Source organism: Procambarus clarkii, chromosome 18 (assembly GCF_040958095.1).
Source record: "Procambarus clarkii isolate CNS0578487 chromosome 18, FALCON_Pclarkii_2.0, whole genome shotgun sequence".
NCBI classification, from domain to species: domain Eukaryota; kingdom Metazoa; phylum Arthropoda; class Malacostraca; order Decapoda; family Cambaridae; genus Procambarus; species Procambarus clarkii.
The window spans coordinates 47123372-47140065 of record NC_091167.1 but is presented as its reverse complement, the minus strand read 5'-3'; the positions used below and the strand labels follow the sequence as shown (position 1 = coordinate 47140065).

General features: G+C 39.2%; 1 protein-coding gene across 1 annotated transcript in view; it reads left to right on the top strand.

The window, feature by feature from the left end:
- The window catches only part of LOC123754662 (glutamate receptor ionotropic, delta-1-like), a 225621-nt gene extending 213689 nt beyond the window's left edge, over positions 1–11932 (top strand). Inside the window, exon 6 of the mRNA XM_069326882.1 lies at positions 11633–11932. Within this exon, the coding sequence (XP_069182983.1) occupies positions 11633–11932 (300 nt within the window). The remainder of the gene's footprint in view (positions 1–11632) is intronic.
- Positions 11933–16694: the final 4762 nt, after the last annotated feature.

Genomic DNA, 16694 nt, shown 5'->3' with positions numbered 1-16694 from the left:
AAGGGAAAGCAACGAAGAGAAAGGAAGCGCAGGCCCCTCAGAAAGTAAAGGAAGTACCTAAGCAAACATTAGTTGTGGGAGATTCCCAGATAAGGTATTTGGATAGAACGTTTTGTGCTAGAGATAGGGGGAACAGGTTAAGGGTTTGCTATCCCGGAGCTGGCATTGGTGATATTATAAACAACATGAATGATATTATGGCTGGTAATGGGAACAATCCCATTATTTGCATTAGCGTGGGAGGAAATGATGTTGGTCGAGTCAGGAGTGAGGAACTGATTCAGAGGTATAAAACAGCCATAGAGTTAGTTAGGAGCAAGGGAGGAATCCCGATCATATGTGGCATTCTTCCAAGAAAGGGAGTGGGAAATGAATTGATATCGAGGGCACTTGGTGTCAATTGCCGGCTGGAAAGATATTGCAAATCAAATGCAATATCTTTCATAGACAACTGGGAACACTTCTATGGAAGAAATGAAATGTATGCTCGTGATGGGGTGCATCTATCGAGAGCTGGGGTTGTTGCTGTTGCGAACTCGCTAGAAGAAGTGGCTAGAGGTGTTTGTTTGGGTTTAAACTGTTAGTAGATAGAGGTATGGGAATTGATTTGGAGGAAGGAGGTAATAAAAGTATGTGTTTGTGGGAGAAAGGAATTGGCAAAACGATCAGGGAAAGAGAAGGTCCGCAAAATAACAATTCACTTAGGGTATATTACACTAACAGTAGAAGTCTAAGAAATAAAATTAACGAATTAAATGCTCTTGTCTGCACAGAAAAAATAGATATTATTGCACTTACCGAAACGTGGATGAATGTAGAAAAAAGAGAACTATTAGCTGAATATCAAATATATGGATTTAAACTATTTCACACAGATAGATATATTAGACGAGGAGGTGGAGTAGCCATATATGTTAGGGACAATTTGAAATGTAGTCTCAAAGAGGGAATCAAAACAGAGCCACACACAGAAACTATTTGGATTGAATTAAACGAAAAAGCTAATAATATTATAATAGGAGTAATATATAGGCCACCAAATTTAGACAGAATGGAAGCAAAGCATCTATGGGAAGAAATATCTAGAGCATCTAGATCTAACAGTATTTATGTCATGGGTGACTTTAATTTTAGCGGAATAAACTGGTTGAACAAAACAGGGAATAGTGAAGCAGAAGATTTTCTAGAATTAATTGACGATTGCTTTCTTACGCAACACATTAAGGAACCAACACGGGAAAATAATATTTTAGATTTAGTGTTAACTAACAGGGAAACGCAAATTAATGACATCGAAATAGGGAGTGAGCTAGGGAGCAGTGATCACAAAGAAATCAGATTTAGCATAGAATGGAATAGACCAGTAGGAGAAAATTCTGTTAAAGTGCCAGATTTTCGAAAAGCTGATTTTAATAGCCTAAGAAATTTTTTGGGTCAAATTGATTGGAAAGGCTTGGGTATGGGGTGTGGGCCGGTCTTGGAGCGAGACATGAACCCAGCGATAGGTGACTTAAATGGGGATTTCGATGTGGATTCAATATATAACTTATTTAAGAATATTCTAAACAAAGCACAGGAACGTAGTATACCATACAAATTGAATAGATCGTATACTAATGACCCAAAGTGGATAACAAAGAATTTGAAGAACCTTATAGGTAAAAAGAGAGCTTGGTACAAAAGGATTAAAAATGGGGAGGTCACTTTAGAACAGGAATTCGTACAACTGGTTAGAAATGTTAAAAAAGAGATAAGGAAAGCAAAAAGAAACTATGAAGTTCGCATAGCAGGGCAAGCAAAGACAAATCCTAAAGGGTTTTTTCAGTTATATCGTACTAAGACTAGGGAAAGGATAGGTCCATTAAAAACTGAGACAGGTCAAATAACAGATAGTGATGAAGAGATGAGTAGTATTTTTAATAAATATTTTGTATCTGTATTTACTAAAGAGGAACTTAACAATATGCCTTCAGCCGAACAAGTCTATGTGGGTGGGGACGAGGACAGGTTGACGAGTTTAGCAGTTACCAGGGAGGATGTTCTTAAACAAATAGTAAAACTCAAACCAAACAAATCCCCAGGGCCGGATGAAGTGTTTGCTAGGGTGCTTAAAGAATGCAAAGAGGAGCTTTGTGACCCACTGTCAACCATATTTAATAAATCAATAGAGTCAGGCAGAGTGCCAGAGTTTTGGAAAGTTGCTAATGTGATACCAGTTTTTAAGAAAGGAGATAGATCACTTGCGTCTAACTATCGACCAATTAGCCTAACGTCTATAGTGGGAAAGTTACTCGAATCTATAATAGCAAATAAAATTCGTCTTCATCTTGAAAAACATAAATTAATAATTGAGTCGCAACATGGTTTTATAAATGGCCGTTCATGTTTAACAAATTTGTTATCTTTTTATTCTAGCATTGTTGAGGCAGTTGATAGTGGTAAGGATTGCGATGTTGTATACCTTGACTTTAGCAAAGCTTTTGATACAGTGCCACATGAAAGACTGATTAAAAAAATAGAGTCTCATGGTATTGGGGGTGCTATATTAAGCTGGATTAGGGCATGGCTATACCAAAGGAAACAGAGAGTTAGTATAAATGGAATCAAGTCAGAGTGGGAAAATGTTGTAAGTGGAGTGCCTCAAGGCTCTGTCCTGGGACCTCTGTTGTTTATAATATATATAAATGATTTAGATTCAGGTTTGAGTAGCAACATTTGCAAATTTGCCGATGATACGAAAATCGGTAGGGAAATTAATTCGGAGGAGGACTCACTATCACTTCAAGTTGATCTAGATAGGGTTTTGAAATGGTCAAAGGATTGGCAGATGCAGTTTAATGCTGATAAATGTAAAGTTCTGAGGTTAGGTAATGATGATAGAGTTACAAGATACGAGCTAGATGGTGTTGTGATTGCGAAGTCGGATTGCGAAAGGGATCTGGGAGTTATGATTAGTAAGAATTTAAAACAAAAGGATCAATGCATAAATGTTCGTAATAAGGCAAATCGGACACTTGGATTTATTAATCGCAGCGTTAGTAACAAGACACCTGGTGTGGTTCTCAAGCTATATCTTGCTCTAGTTAGGCCCCATTTAGATTATGCAGTTCAGTTTTGGTCGCCATATTATAGAATGGATATAAATTCACTTGAACGTGTCCAGCGTAGGATGACTAAGTTAATTCCCCAAATTAGAAATCTTTCATATGAAGAAAGATTAACAAAGCTTAAGTTGCATTCACTGGAAAGGCGAAGAGTTAGGGGTGACATGATAGAGGTTTACAAGTGGATGAATGGACATAACCGGGGGGATATTAATAGGGTATTAAAAGTATCAACACAGGACAGAACACGAAACAATGGATATAAATTGGATAAGTTTAGATTTAGGAAAGACTTGGGTAAATACTGGTTCAGTAACAGGGTTGTTGATTTGTGGAACCAATTGCCGCGTAACATTGTGGAGGTGGGGTCCCTCGATTGTTTCAAGCACGGGTTGGACAAGTATATGAGTGGGATTGGGTGGTTATAGAATAGGAGCTGCCTCGTATGGGCCAATAGGCCTTCTGCAGTTACCTTTGTTCTTATGTTCTTATGTTCAAGCGGGCAGTTTTTTCTGGTATGTTTCTCAGAGCACTGAGAGTTTGTAGTCCGGAATTTTTCGATGAAGAAATAGCAAATATATTTGAAATTGGGAAGAAGTTAAAATACCCAAAATCGATCTTGGATCTTGCGTTTGGTCAAGCAAAAAGGACTTTCTACAAACAGACTACTAAGTCGAAACCAGAACTGAAAAATTCGTTGGTATTACCATATTCTGAGGGTCTAGTAAATCTTGCCCCAGCCCTGAAGAACCTTAATATTAATCTAGTGTTCAAAAATGATAATACAGTTAAGTCCATGTTAATTAAGAACTCGCCCTCGTCTGTAGCAGGTTGTGTGTATTCCATCCCTTGTAATGAGTGTGCATGTGTTTACATCGGCCAGACTGGTAAATCTCTTTCCTCGCGTTTAAAACAGCATTCATATGCTATTCGTACAGCCCAGCAATCCAGTGCATTGTATTTACATTCCAGTTTATGTAATCATTCTATCGACTTCACAGGGGCAAAATGTATTGTTAAAAGTAAGGATTTTGTTGAACGAAACGTGATCGAGTCTGCTCTGATCAAACATTGTAACAACAGCCTTAATGTGAGCCCCGGTATGTACAAGTTGGATCCCTATTTACGCCTCAATATAGCACGTCAAAACAATATAGCAATCATTTAAACACGTATGGCACTTGGAGATATTAATAGGAGCTGCCTTGTATGGGCCAATAGGCCTTCTGCAGATACCTTCTTTCTTATAATTCCTTTCCTCCACTTATTTTTGGTGGTCAGGTGATCTGCCCAGGCGGATATAAAGGTCTGATCAGCAAACTTATCTTCATTCTACTTTGCTCTGATGAAGGCGAATTAGCCGAAAACGCGTTAAGCATTTTCTATTTTTCATATGTGGTTATTCTGCATATATATATATATATATATATATATATATATATATATATATATATATATATATATATATATATATATATATATATATATATATATATATATATATATATATATATATATATATATATATATATATATATATATATATAAATATATAAATATATATATATATATATATATATATATATATAAATATATAAATATATATATATATATATATAAATATATATATATATATATATATATATATATATATATATATATATATATATATATATATATATATATATATATATATATATATATATATATATATATATATATATATTGTGACGATAATCTCCTTCAAGAGATTGAGCCTGCTCTTCCCTCCAAAATTACGTCTTCACAATTATATAAAAAGACTATGGAAGAAATGTCCAACAACGACAACAACACCATCAAGGCTTGCAAGGGTGAGCAGAAACGTATGCAGCCCGCCACCTGTTCGGACCCAAATCACCAAACTACCCGTTGATCGCTACGGCTCCGCTGATTGGTCGCCGGTCTGGCTGCACCTGCACTCGCCCCCCAATACTACCCGATGTCTGGGGTCGCCCCAACATCAGTCTTCAGAATGTTCCGTGCTTTCGTAGCCAGCACACCTCCCAGCTAGACTCTAGAGTGTACTGAGAGAGGTGGTGGCTTTAAGCCAATATTCCAGCACCTCCCACTTACTGTTGTATTGCACTTCTTGTTATTTTGCCTTAACGTAACTTTCCATTGTGTCATTTAAGTATTCTTATTATTTTGATTCATTGATTTTATTATAAGAATTTGTTTGTGCATTATTTTCATGTTTTGATTTATTTAACGTAATTAAAATTTCATTGTTAAAGTTTTACTTGTGTTTTGTGTGTCTTCTCCTTACCTTACCACAGACGAAGTTCCAGTTTTTCTATTTTTTTTTTTATAACTATGTGACGAGGCCATACCCCTAGCCTTAAACAGCCGAACACCAACGCGTTACCGTCACAAGTTTTATGGGGGCCTGTCCTAGGAGCCTCACTCAGGTACTGGTGCCAAGTGGTAATTTATGGTAAGCGTATTTAACTCTGTTAACGTAGCTTTACTATTTTTCATTCAATTTCATTTTTTATAAGGTGCGGTGTATTGTGCATTACGAGAGTAACATATAGTGAAGGTGAGACAACTTTGGATTACGTGGTGACTGTAGGCCGCAGTCATACTCTTAATTGGTCATCTCTCCCTCCATGTTATTACTCGTATTTACCATCTATGTCCCTTGAATATTTCTCATTCTGACAGATCATCATATTGGTACCCTGGTACTGTGGTCTGCCCCGGGTCAAGAGTACCCAATCTTCTGCAATCTGACTGTAGGAGGACAAAGAGGGCCATAGTTCCTCTAGCTCGAACTTTAGTTGCTGAATTGGGACCTCAGCAGCAGTTCTCGTCACCAGTTGACACCTCGCACCCCTACACGTCAGTCAGAGATGATGATACATACAACGGTAGGGAATTAGCTTATTTTTTCAGAGCACAAAAGTTCGCTAATTCTGTAAGTATCATATTAAATTCAGTGGGAAAAACTTGCTTTATGTCCTATAGAGACTTGGCAAGGTATGCCTACATTCTTGGACTACCAATTTTACTTTTGAAGCATTTAACTGTTTCATTTGTTTTCGAAACTTTGTTTCATTTGTTAGTAGGATTTTCTTGCCCTTATTCTCTTACATGAGTACCGGGTACAAGATTTCCTGCGCCCTTGATTTAATTTAATATCTTTCACTTAACGTTAATTGTTAAAGATCACACAGGATAGGTACCAGTTGCCACGTTGTCCTGTTTCTGACATTTCATTATTGAACATTCGTGTACCTTTATTTGCTAATTTCACCATGTTTCGTCTCCAAACTTTCCGTGCAAATCCAGCAGGTGAAATAGGGACTTTAAGTCGTGCCAAGAGGACTGAACTACAAACTCTTGCACATGAGTATCAACTAGAAGTTCCCTACCAAGCCAACAAAAATGACCTACACAACCTGTTGCTGGATTACTATTTAGAGCAAGGTAAGATAGACTCTGAAACTCATGAAACTTACTATATTGCAGAGAAAACTGACTTGGCTACGATGAAACTTAAACTAGAGCTGGCCAAGATTGAACGTGAGCAGCAAAGAGAAGCAGCTGCCATACGAAGGGAAGAGCACGAACGCGAAGCTGCTTTGAGGAGAGACGAACAAGAACGTGAAGCTGCCTTGAGGAGAGACGAACAAGAACGCGAAGCTGCCTTGAGGAGAGAAGAACACGAACGCGAGGTCGCATTACTCCGTGAACGTGAAAGAGTACAGCTTGAAACCAAACAACGCGAGTTGGAAATACAACGCGAACATGACAAGCAACAAGCGACTCTGGCTCTAGAGTGTCGTCAACGCGAAATCTCCTTGGAAACTTCACACTTCACCCAACGCCAGCAAGCTACTGCCAATCTTCCCGTCAGTTTTAATATATCACATGCAAGTAAGTTAATGCCATCCTTTGTAGAAGCAGAAGTTGATGTTTTTTTCACCACCTTTGAAACCCTTGCTAATCAACTCAGTTGGCCTGTCAACCAATGGGCCACACTTCTCAGAGTCCATCTTACAGGTAGAGCTGCAGTCACACTCAGTACTTTGGCGTCTGAGAATGACTACTACACTCTGAAACAAGCAGTGTTAGACGCCTACCTACTTTCCACCGAAAGTTATAGAAGGAAATTCCGTGACCACCTGAAGGCAAGTACCACTACCTTCCTCGAGTTTGCTAACACGAAACGGAGGTATTTCATGAAATGGCTGGAAGCAGCACATGTCTCTACTTTTACAGAACTCGTGAACCTGATGCTTGTTGAAGAATTCTTGAGACGTGTGCCGCCTCCTGTCCGCCTCTACTTAGCAGATAAAGAAGAAACCGACTACCTGAAGTGTGCTAAGTCGGCTGACACTTACAGCCTCATCCACCGGCTGACACCTGAACCATCCTCCAGTAAGAAGTCGTGGTACAGTTACGAGAAGGTGAGCCCCGATCAAGCTGGTTCACAACTGTACTGCAAGTATTGTAGACTCTATGGACATACCATAGACAAGTGTGGTAAGTCTCAATACAAGGGAACCACTGACCCACAACGACCCAAACCAACTCCTCCTAAGTCCGGTAAGCCTGTGATGAATGTTGGTGTTGATGTTAATGATCTTTCTCTTTTCAGTAACCACCTGTATACTGGAACTGTCTCTGCCAACGGTTCAAATCCGGAGGGACGTTTCAAATTGAAGATCTTGAGGGACACAGCGGCTCTACAATCGATCATCTTGAAGTCGGCTGTGCCCAACATAGTCTACACCGGGGAAACGGTCTTCATCACTGACCTCACTGCTACTACTCCATACCCTCTCGCCAGAGTCCACCTGGATTGTCCCTACGTGAACGGGGAAGTCCAAGTCGCCGTCAGGGAAAAGCCTTTTCCCATGCCTGGAGTGCAACTTCTCCTAGGCAACGACTTGGCAGAAGACCTGCAACCAACCAACCTGATCGTCATGGACAAACCCCAGGTGTGTAACTCTGTGCCAAGTAACCCTATTCTTGAGTATGTTCCAGCAGAGGTTCAAGAGAGTGAAGTTTCTCCTCCGGTTCTCGTGACCACCCGTGCACAAGCCGCACGTCCACAGCCAGCTGACTCTACTGCTACCGCTGTCCCTCAAGACCCTCAGAAACTACCCCCGCATCTGACCAAGTTGGAGTTCCGTAAGTTGCAGAGGGAAGATCTTACTTTAACACCATTGTTTTTCCAGGCTGAGACTCAACCCGACAGTATTCCTGGGTTCTTCCTAGAGAACGACTTGCTCTACCGCCGATATAGACCCAGTAAACTGAAGGAGGAGGACGATTGGGCCAACACCGAACAACTTGTGATTCCCACCAGCCTGCGGCCCACTATTCTACACCTGGCCCACGGAGCATTCTCCCACTACGGCTTCAACAAGACTTACCATGGGATTCGTCAAGACTACTACTGGCCAGGTATGGTAAACAACGTCAAACAGTACGTAAAACAGTGTCATACATGTCAGATGGCAGGCAAACCGAACGTCTCCATTCCCAGAGCACCACTGATTCCCATACAGGTGCCTGCGGAACCTTTCCACAGACTCATAATAGACTGTGTTGGTCCTTTACCTCGGACCAGTTCAGGTAACGCCTACATCCTAACCATCCTGTGTCCTACCACCAGATTTCCCATAGCAGTTCCAGTGAAGAACATCACGGCTGCTACGGTTATCAAACATCTACTGAAGATCTTCACTCAATACGGATTTCCCAGGGAGATTCAAAGTGACTGTGGCACCAACTTCACCAGTGATCTCTTCAAAAGGACACTGGAGGAGTTCAACATCAAACAGGTATTGTCCAGCCCCTATCATCCTGCTTCACAGGGTTCTCTTGAACGTAGTCATCAGACCATCAAAGCACTCTTGAAAAAGTTTTGTAGTGAAACCTCAAAGGATTGGGATAAGCAGATTGACCTAATAATGTGTATTTTCAGAAGTCTCCCCAATGAGTCCCTAGGAGTATCTCCTTATGAGATGCTCTACGGCCGTAAGTGCCGTACTCCCCTTAAGGCTTTCAAAGACTCTCTCAGAGATGCCACCTTCAGTGAGCATCAGAATGTGCCCCAGTTTCTTCAAAACCTTCAGCACATTCTAGAGAGAGTCCACCGCTTTGCCCATGATAATCTATTGAAAGCCCAGGTGAGAATGAAGACTCATTACGACCAGACCAGCAAAGTAAGAAAATTCAAGCCGGGAGACTTCGTCCTTGCTTATTTCCCTATCCCAGGTTCACCTTTACAAAACAGATTTTCAGGACCCTACTGCGTCAAAGAGTGCAGGAATAATAATAATTATGTGATAGAGACTCCAGATAGGCGGCGGAAGACCCAGCTGTGCCACGTCAACCTCCTGAAGCAATATAATGGTACTCCTCCCACTGTCTTGATTAATTGTTCTACCTTCACAGAACCCTACATCCACAGTGAGACCATCCCGGCTTCTTCTCCCGAAAGCACTGACAAGGAGTCGGCGCTTTCTAATTCCAAAATCCTTAATGATCTTCCCAAATGCTTTCAGGATAATAATCGTGCTCCTATGCCCTCTTCTAATTCCACTCTCACCTCGTCAGATAAGCCCTTCATCCTCCATGTCGACGCCAATGGTACCGACGTGGGTGGTGTCGTGATGCAGCAACGAGGCGAGAAGAATACACCTGTCAGCGACTACTGCTACAAGGATCTACGGAACAATTGGCAAGGAGCTACTCTTCCTCATCCTGAAGCTTCAGCACTTCACTCCACACCTGAAAAGTGCTCGGTCCACCATCAATACGGACCACACCACCCTACACCTCCTGCAGCACGCCCACTTCTCATCTCAACGTCTTCTACTATGGGCTTGCTACCTGCAGAAATTCAACCTGGAGACACGCTATACCAAGAGTCTGACAACATCTTAGCCCATGATCTCTCCAGAGTTTATGAAGTAGAAGCAACTCCATCCATTACTCCACCACATAACGACGTACTTCTTCCAGAACCGCAGGCTTCGGGGGAGAGTTGTGACGATAATCTCCTTCAAGAGATTGAGCCTGCTCTTCCCTCCAAAATTACGTCTTCACAATTATATAAAAAGACTATGGAAGAAATGTCCAACAACGACAACAACACCATCAAGGCTTGCAAGGGTGAGCAGAAACGTATGCAGCCCGCCACCTGTTCGGACCCAAATCACAATACTACCCGTTGATCGCTACGGCTCCGCTGATTGGTCGCCGGTCTGGCTGCACCTGCACTCGCCCCCCAATACTACCCGATGTCTGGGGTCGCCCCAACATCAGTCTTCAGAATGTTCCGTGCTTTCGTAGCCAGCACACCTCCCAGCTAGACTCTAGAGTGTACTGAGAGAGGTGGTGGCTTTAAGCCAATATTCCAGCACCTCCCACTTACTGTTGTATTGCACTTCTTGTTATTTTGCCTTAACGTAACTTTCCATTGTGTCATTTAAGTATTCTTATTATTTTGATTCATTGATTTTATTATAAGAATTTGTTTGTGCATTATTTTCATGTTTTGATTTATTTAACGTAATTAAAATTTCATTGTTAAAGTTTTACTTGTGTTTTGTGTGTCTTCTCCTTACCTTACCACAGACGAAGTTCCAGTTTTTCTATTTTTTTTTTTATAACTATGTGACGAGGCCATACCCCTAGCCTTAAACAGCCGAACACCAACGCGTTACCGTCACAATATATATATATATATATATATATATATATATATATATATATATATATATATATATATATATAAATATATAAATATATATATATATAAATATATAAATATATATATATATATATATATATATATAAATATATAAATATATATATATATAAATATATAAATATATATATATATATATATATATATATATATATATATATATATATATATATATATATATATATTTATATATTTATATATATATATATTTATATATTTATATATATATATATATATATATATATATATATATATATATATATATATATTTATATATTTATATATATATATATATATATATATTTATATATATATATATATATATATAAATATATAAATATATATATATATATATATATATATTTATATATATATATATATATATATATATATATATATTTATATATATATATATATATATATATATATATATATATATATATATATATATATATATATATATATATATTCTGCTTTTGCCGGATCGAACCCAGACCCTAGGATTACAAGTCCAAAGCGCAGTCCACTCAGCCACAGGCCCCTGTGTGTGTATGTGTGTTTGTGTATACATATATATTTGGTTCTTTATCAGTTTACTCATGTGCCAGAGGCAGTTAACAATTTTTACTATTTTTAAAAAAAGGAAAAACTTCCTGTACAGTAGATTAGATTTACATTAGATGATAATGCTTATTTATTTTTGCAATTTTTTAAGGAAACGTAAAAACTGTTTTTGTTAATCTCTGACTGTCGACAGATGTTGGTGGGTTGGTGGCTTGTGTTCTGCCTGATAGTCACCACGGGGTTCACCTCGTCTCTGGTGGCGCACCTTACTGTACAAGGCAGGTCCCGGCCCCTGGAGACCTTCCAGGACCTGGTGAACCAGCCTGGCTGGACTTGGGGAACTCCTCAATGGGTGTTGTCGGAAGCAGTTGTTGATTACTTTATAAAGCATCCAAATCCTGCAGTCAATGAAGTTTATCATAAAATGGAGGTGGGTTGTGGGTGTATTCCTAACTATACACACATAATGACTTCTGGCAATTTGCGTATTTAATCAAAATTAATATATATACTCTAATATAATAATAATTATAATAATAATAATTAATTATTTTAATTAATAATAAAATATATCATGTTTATTATATATTGTTATATATAATTAACTTGTTTGTTATTAGCTTGTCTGCTGTGGTTTATACAAAAAAATTGAAAGTTGAGAAATAAAACTGAAATGGGATTACGTTTAGTTACTGTTCCCTAGATCATAAAGGAGGCGGACCCACTGAAAATGGTACTGGCGGGGGGGCTATCCTTGATCTTCCCTAAGAACTTTGCCATCATCAACGTGGCTACACGATACACGGATGAACGAGGCAACACTCCCTTCTACATCAGCAGGGGCATTCCTATGGTCTTGTCCATGGGATGGTGCATCAGGTGAGTTTTCTCTCTTAATAATGCATCTTTCTTTGTTATTCCTGGACATTTGCTAAATTTTCATTCAATCAGTAAAAGTGTGCATTATAATTTTTTCAAATTTAAAAGGAAAAACGTTTCCTAGGAGTAATCAACCTCAATTAGTTACAAAAAAATGTATTTAAAAAAAAAATATATATATATATATTAGAATCTCTTGCAATTTGTAGTAATTCATACATACAATAAACATGACATTGTGAGAGAGGCTGAAATCTTCTATAAGCCTTTCTGTGGAATAAAGTATAAAAGATACGAGACGTGTAATCTATATATAAATATATATACTAGTTACCAAGCACTGAATATTTACATTAATGTTGTCGGAAATCCGACACACAAAATATCATAAGTTACCCATTAAAGAAATCAGAGAACGGGTATTCCGTGACGTCAACAGCAAGATGTTTATTTATTTTAACTCTATTTCTTTTAAACAATAGTCTAGTGTTTAAACTTAATAAAAAAGTGTTCACTAGAACTGAATATAATTTCCCAAACCAAAAACATAGCTTGACTCCCATGTCACTGTTAAATAAAATCCGAAGTAGAACAAGGATATTATTGGAACAGAGAGGGAGGGAGCGTCACTCCACAGAGTCACAGACAGAATGACTCCTGGTTCAACCTTGAAGCCGAGCGGACGTCTGGACACCTCCTCCACCTGGGTGCCGCCTATTCACGTCATGTTTTCGCGTTTTGGCTTTGCTACTGCCGTTTGTCATCCCTTTTCAACGGTTCGATTGTACAACGCCTGGCACATATATCGCCTTGGGTCACGGGACTGTTGATAGTTTTTTTTTTTTTTTGCGTTTTCTGGCTGCTTCTCCCGGCGGGGTGACAGTGTTCAGGTGCCGGCTTGGCCGAGAGGTGCCAGGGGTTTGTGGGTCTTGGTGGGCTCCTGGTGTGCCCTCAGTCGTGGTGGGCGGCTGGCTTCTACTCTGCCGGAGGACACTGGATGACTTTCTGCATTTTAGTTGGGGGTCGAGTTTTGGTTTTGCTAACTGGTGTTCTGTGTGGAGCAGGGCCGGTGCTTGTCACCCTGAGGGACTCTTGGGGCTCCCCAATCATCTGTCCGTCTCTGCGTTTACTTGTCGTATGGCATATTAGTTTCAAGTGATTGGCGTCACTCCTTTCGCGGTTTGGCTTGGCGTTCCTCCCTTCCAGGCTTCGCGGTTCACCCATCACGGGTACGCCGGGGCGCATCCGATCCCCCGATCGTCATCGCCCCTAAATCAACAACAACAACAACACAGATAGAATCATAACAAAACAACAGGAGAGTGCTGTTGGAGAATTGTGATACGAGCCTCCCACGACAGACATTTTACTGTGTCCTGGAGCTACCACAGCAGTTCTATCACCCAACACTTACTGTGGGGGCCTGGTAGCTTGGTGGATAGCGCGCAGGACTCGTAATTCTGTGGCACGGGTTCGATTCCCGCACCAGGCAGAAACAAATGGGCAAAGTTTCTTTCACCCTGAATGCCCCTGTTACCTAGCAGTAAATAGGTACCTGGGAGTTAGTCAGCTGTCAAGGACTGCTTCCTGGGGTGTGTGTGTGTAGTGTGAAAAAAAAGTTAGCAAACAGTTGAGAGGCGGGCCGAAAGAGCAAAGCTCAACCCCTGTCGGAAAATCCGACACCATTTAATAATATCATACAGGCAGATAATATTGCTGTGTTGTATAAACAAGTTAACCCATAGAAAATGTAACTTGTAGTGGAGCTTTCCGTCTATAGAAAACAGGATATCATTACCACATACTATTATAAATTCACCACCTATTATGGTGGGAATTATTCTTAAATACATTAGTTATTTGGACTTTACCATCATAAAAACATCTCATGTAAATTAACTTAATTATCAGAATTAAATAGAGTTAATGTGACCCTTCTATCACTTACTGTCATCTGGACAATGTAGGCCAGTAGCGTCAGTGAGGAGAGAGTGGTCAGCCATTGTTATTGTACTTAGGCCACAGAGACTCACGGGAGCAAATACGGCTCCTGTTAATTTTACTTGGACGAAGTGTTATGGAAACCAAAGGTGTACCATCATCAACACGCTGTCAACAAATACAAGTTAAGTGTTCTGCTGAAACCAATTTATCAATCATTTATGGCCATTAATGTCATTAGATAGGGGCGAGCCGTTTAGAATACGAACTGCCTCTTAATAAAAGGTAATTAAGCCTAGGTCTTTATGGTTCAATGTACAGTGTACATTGAACCATAGAGTTCAATGTACTCTTAATAAAAGGTAATTAAGCCTAGGTCTTTATGGTTCAATGTACAGTGTTTCCTCTGATATAGCTGTCCTATATTAGGATTCTGGCTTCATAGCTAGCGCCCTTTTGACAGGTCAAGACAAGGAAGCATGCTTTGTGCATCAGTTACCAGGGTGATGGAAGCTACCTCACACGAGGAAAATGTGGTGTCTACATCCTGGTTATACCTGGTGGACTAAGGCCTGCTGTACAATAAGATAAGGAACCTCTTCAATGTAAACTAATGTGTAGTTAATACTGTAGTTTGATTGGCTGCATATATATAAATTCAATATAAACCCCCACTAATGTGTAGAGGATCGATTTGTGAGATTATTGCAGAAATACAGTCCACTTAACATCATACAAATTGCTATCGAAGTATACAAATTAACGTAAATATAAATTCTATATAAATTCATATAAATTAAATAAATATAAATCTCACAGTTCGGTTCCCACATTATTTGATCATCTTCGAACCGGATGACAGATTATTGGTCCTATGAACCCACATTATTGGTCATTTGCGAGTCGGATGACAGATTATTTGGTCATCTTAGTACCGGATGAACCAGTTAATCAGTGGATTCATTAAATATACTAGTGCAGTGTGATTTATACAAAGCCAGCAGTCAAAGACGGCGGCGTTGCCTCGTGCGAGCTCAGGAGCCCCCCCCTCAGTTCACTTCAGCCTCATCAGCGGTTTCAGGGACACCCACAGATATTTGGTGGCGTGTTATTTCGTGAGATGACTGCGCTAATATTGAAGCCAGCCAAATTAGTGGCTGTGTCTTCACGAGATTGTTCACGGATTTCGTGGTGTTAAATTTCGCGAGAGATTATCCACGAATTTTGTGGAGTTTATTTCGCGAGGTCACTAATAATATTTAATACTTCTAGATAATATTAGAAGTTTCATAGAGGCAATTAAGAGGCTATTATCAATAATTGTGTATATTATTTCTCCAAAATAGAGAATTATTTAATATATTGCCTAGTGTTCACAATATAATATTTACTAATTGCCAACCCACAACAGGGTAGGATATTACCATTGACTAGTTTAACTATATATTGTTCATACTAGTCCCATTATTACCATAGTCTAGTTGTACTATATTAAACAACCCACCAGCATTAATAAATGGTGCAGACCCTATTTTGGGTGTAAATTTTATCAACTCGAGTTGAGTTGTGTATATATAATAATTTACTTATGATCATTACACCTTTGAGTGATTAATTAGTGTCTATACCATCCTAGGGTGATATAGAAGAGCTAACCTAAAGGTACTTCCATGACACTGGTTTATCACTCAAATCATTAGTGTGTATGATTGTATATATATAATGTGTATTAATTTTAAGTGCTAACCTCTAGTAGAGGTAGGATTATCGCCTAGTGAGTGCAGAATTTTATCCTAGGCTACCATTAGTACTTGCTCACAATTTATGAGCCAGTGGTGCCCAATTAACAAGTCACCATGACTAAGCCACAGAAAGCAAAACGTGCTGTAGTAGCAAGTAAACGTCAACTGACAAGAGATCTCGACCAATATGAACAGTTGTTATATGAGCCTGTAATTAATTATCGTCGGTTGAAAATACCACTGTTACAGATTCAAACCCAATTGCATATATTGAAAGCAAATAGGAAATCTTACGAAAATCAGGTCCACGACGACGACGACATAGTAGTTGAAGATGTGGAACCATTCCTGTCTGACCTAGCACAATATGAAGAAGAAACTCAAGCCAGGTTGGAGCACTTACACAGGATAATTGAATCAGAACAATTAGCAAGTACATCAAATAAAGTAGATACTGTTATGGATGATCTGGATCTTTTTGAGAATAAATGTCAAGCCAGATTAGATCCTTTAATCAACGAGCATAAAGCTTCACCCACTACAGCTTCACCCAATATTATACCACCAGAAATTAAACAGTTCTCAGACAATTTATCCACAGTCTCTGTGGATTCTGAAAACCCAATATCTGAGGCTACTAAGTTAACATGCCTCCATACTGAAATTAGAGGTGAAGCTGAACCAGTAGTAGGA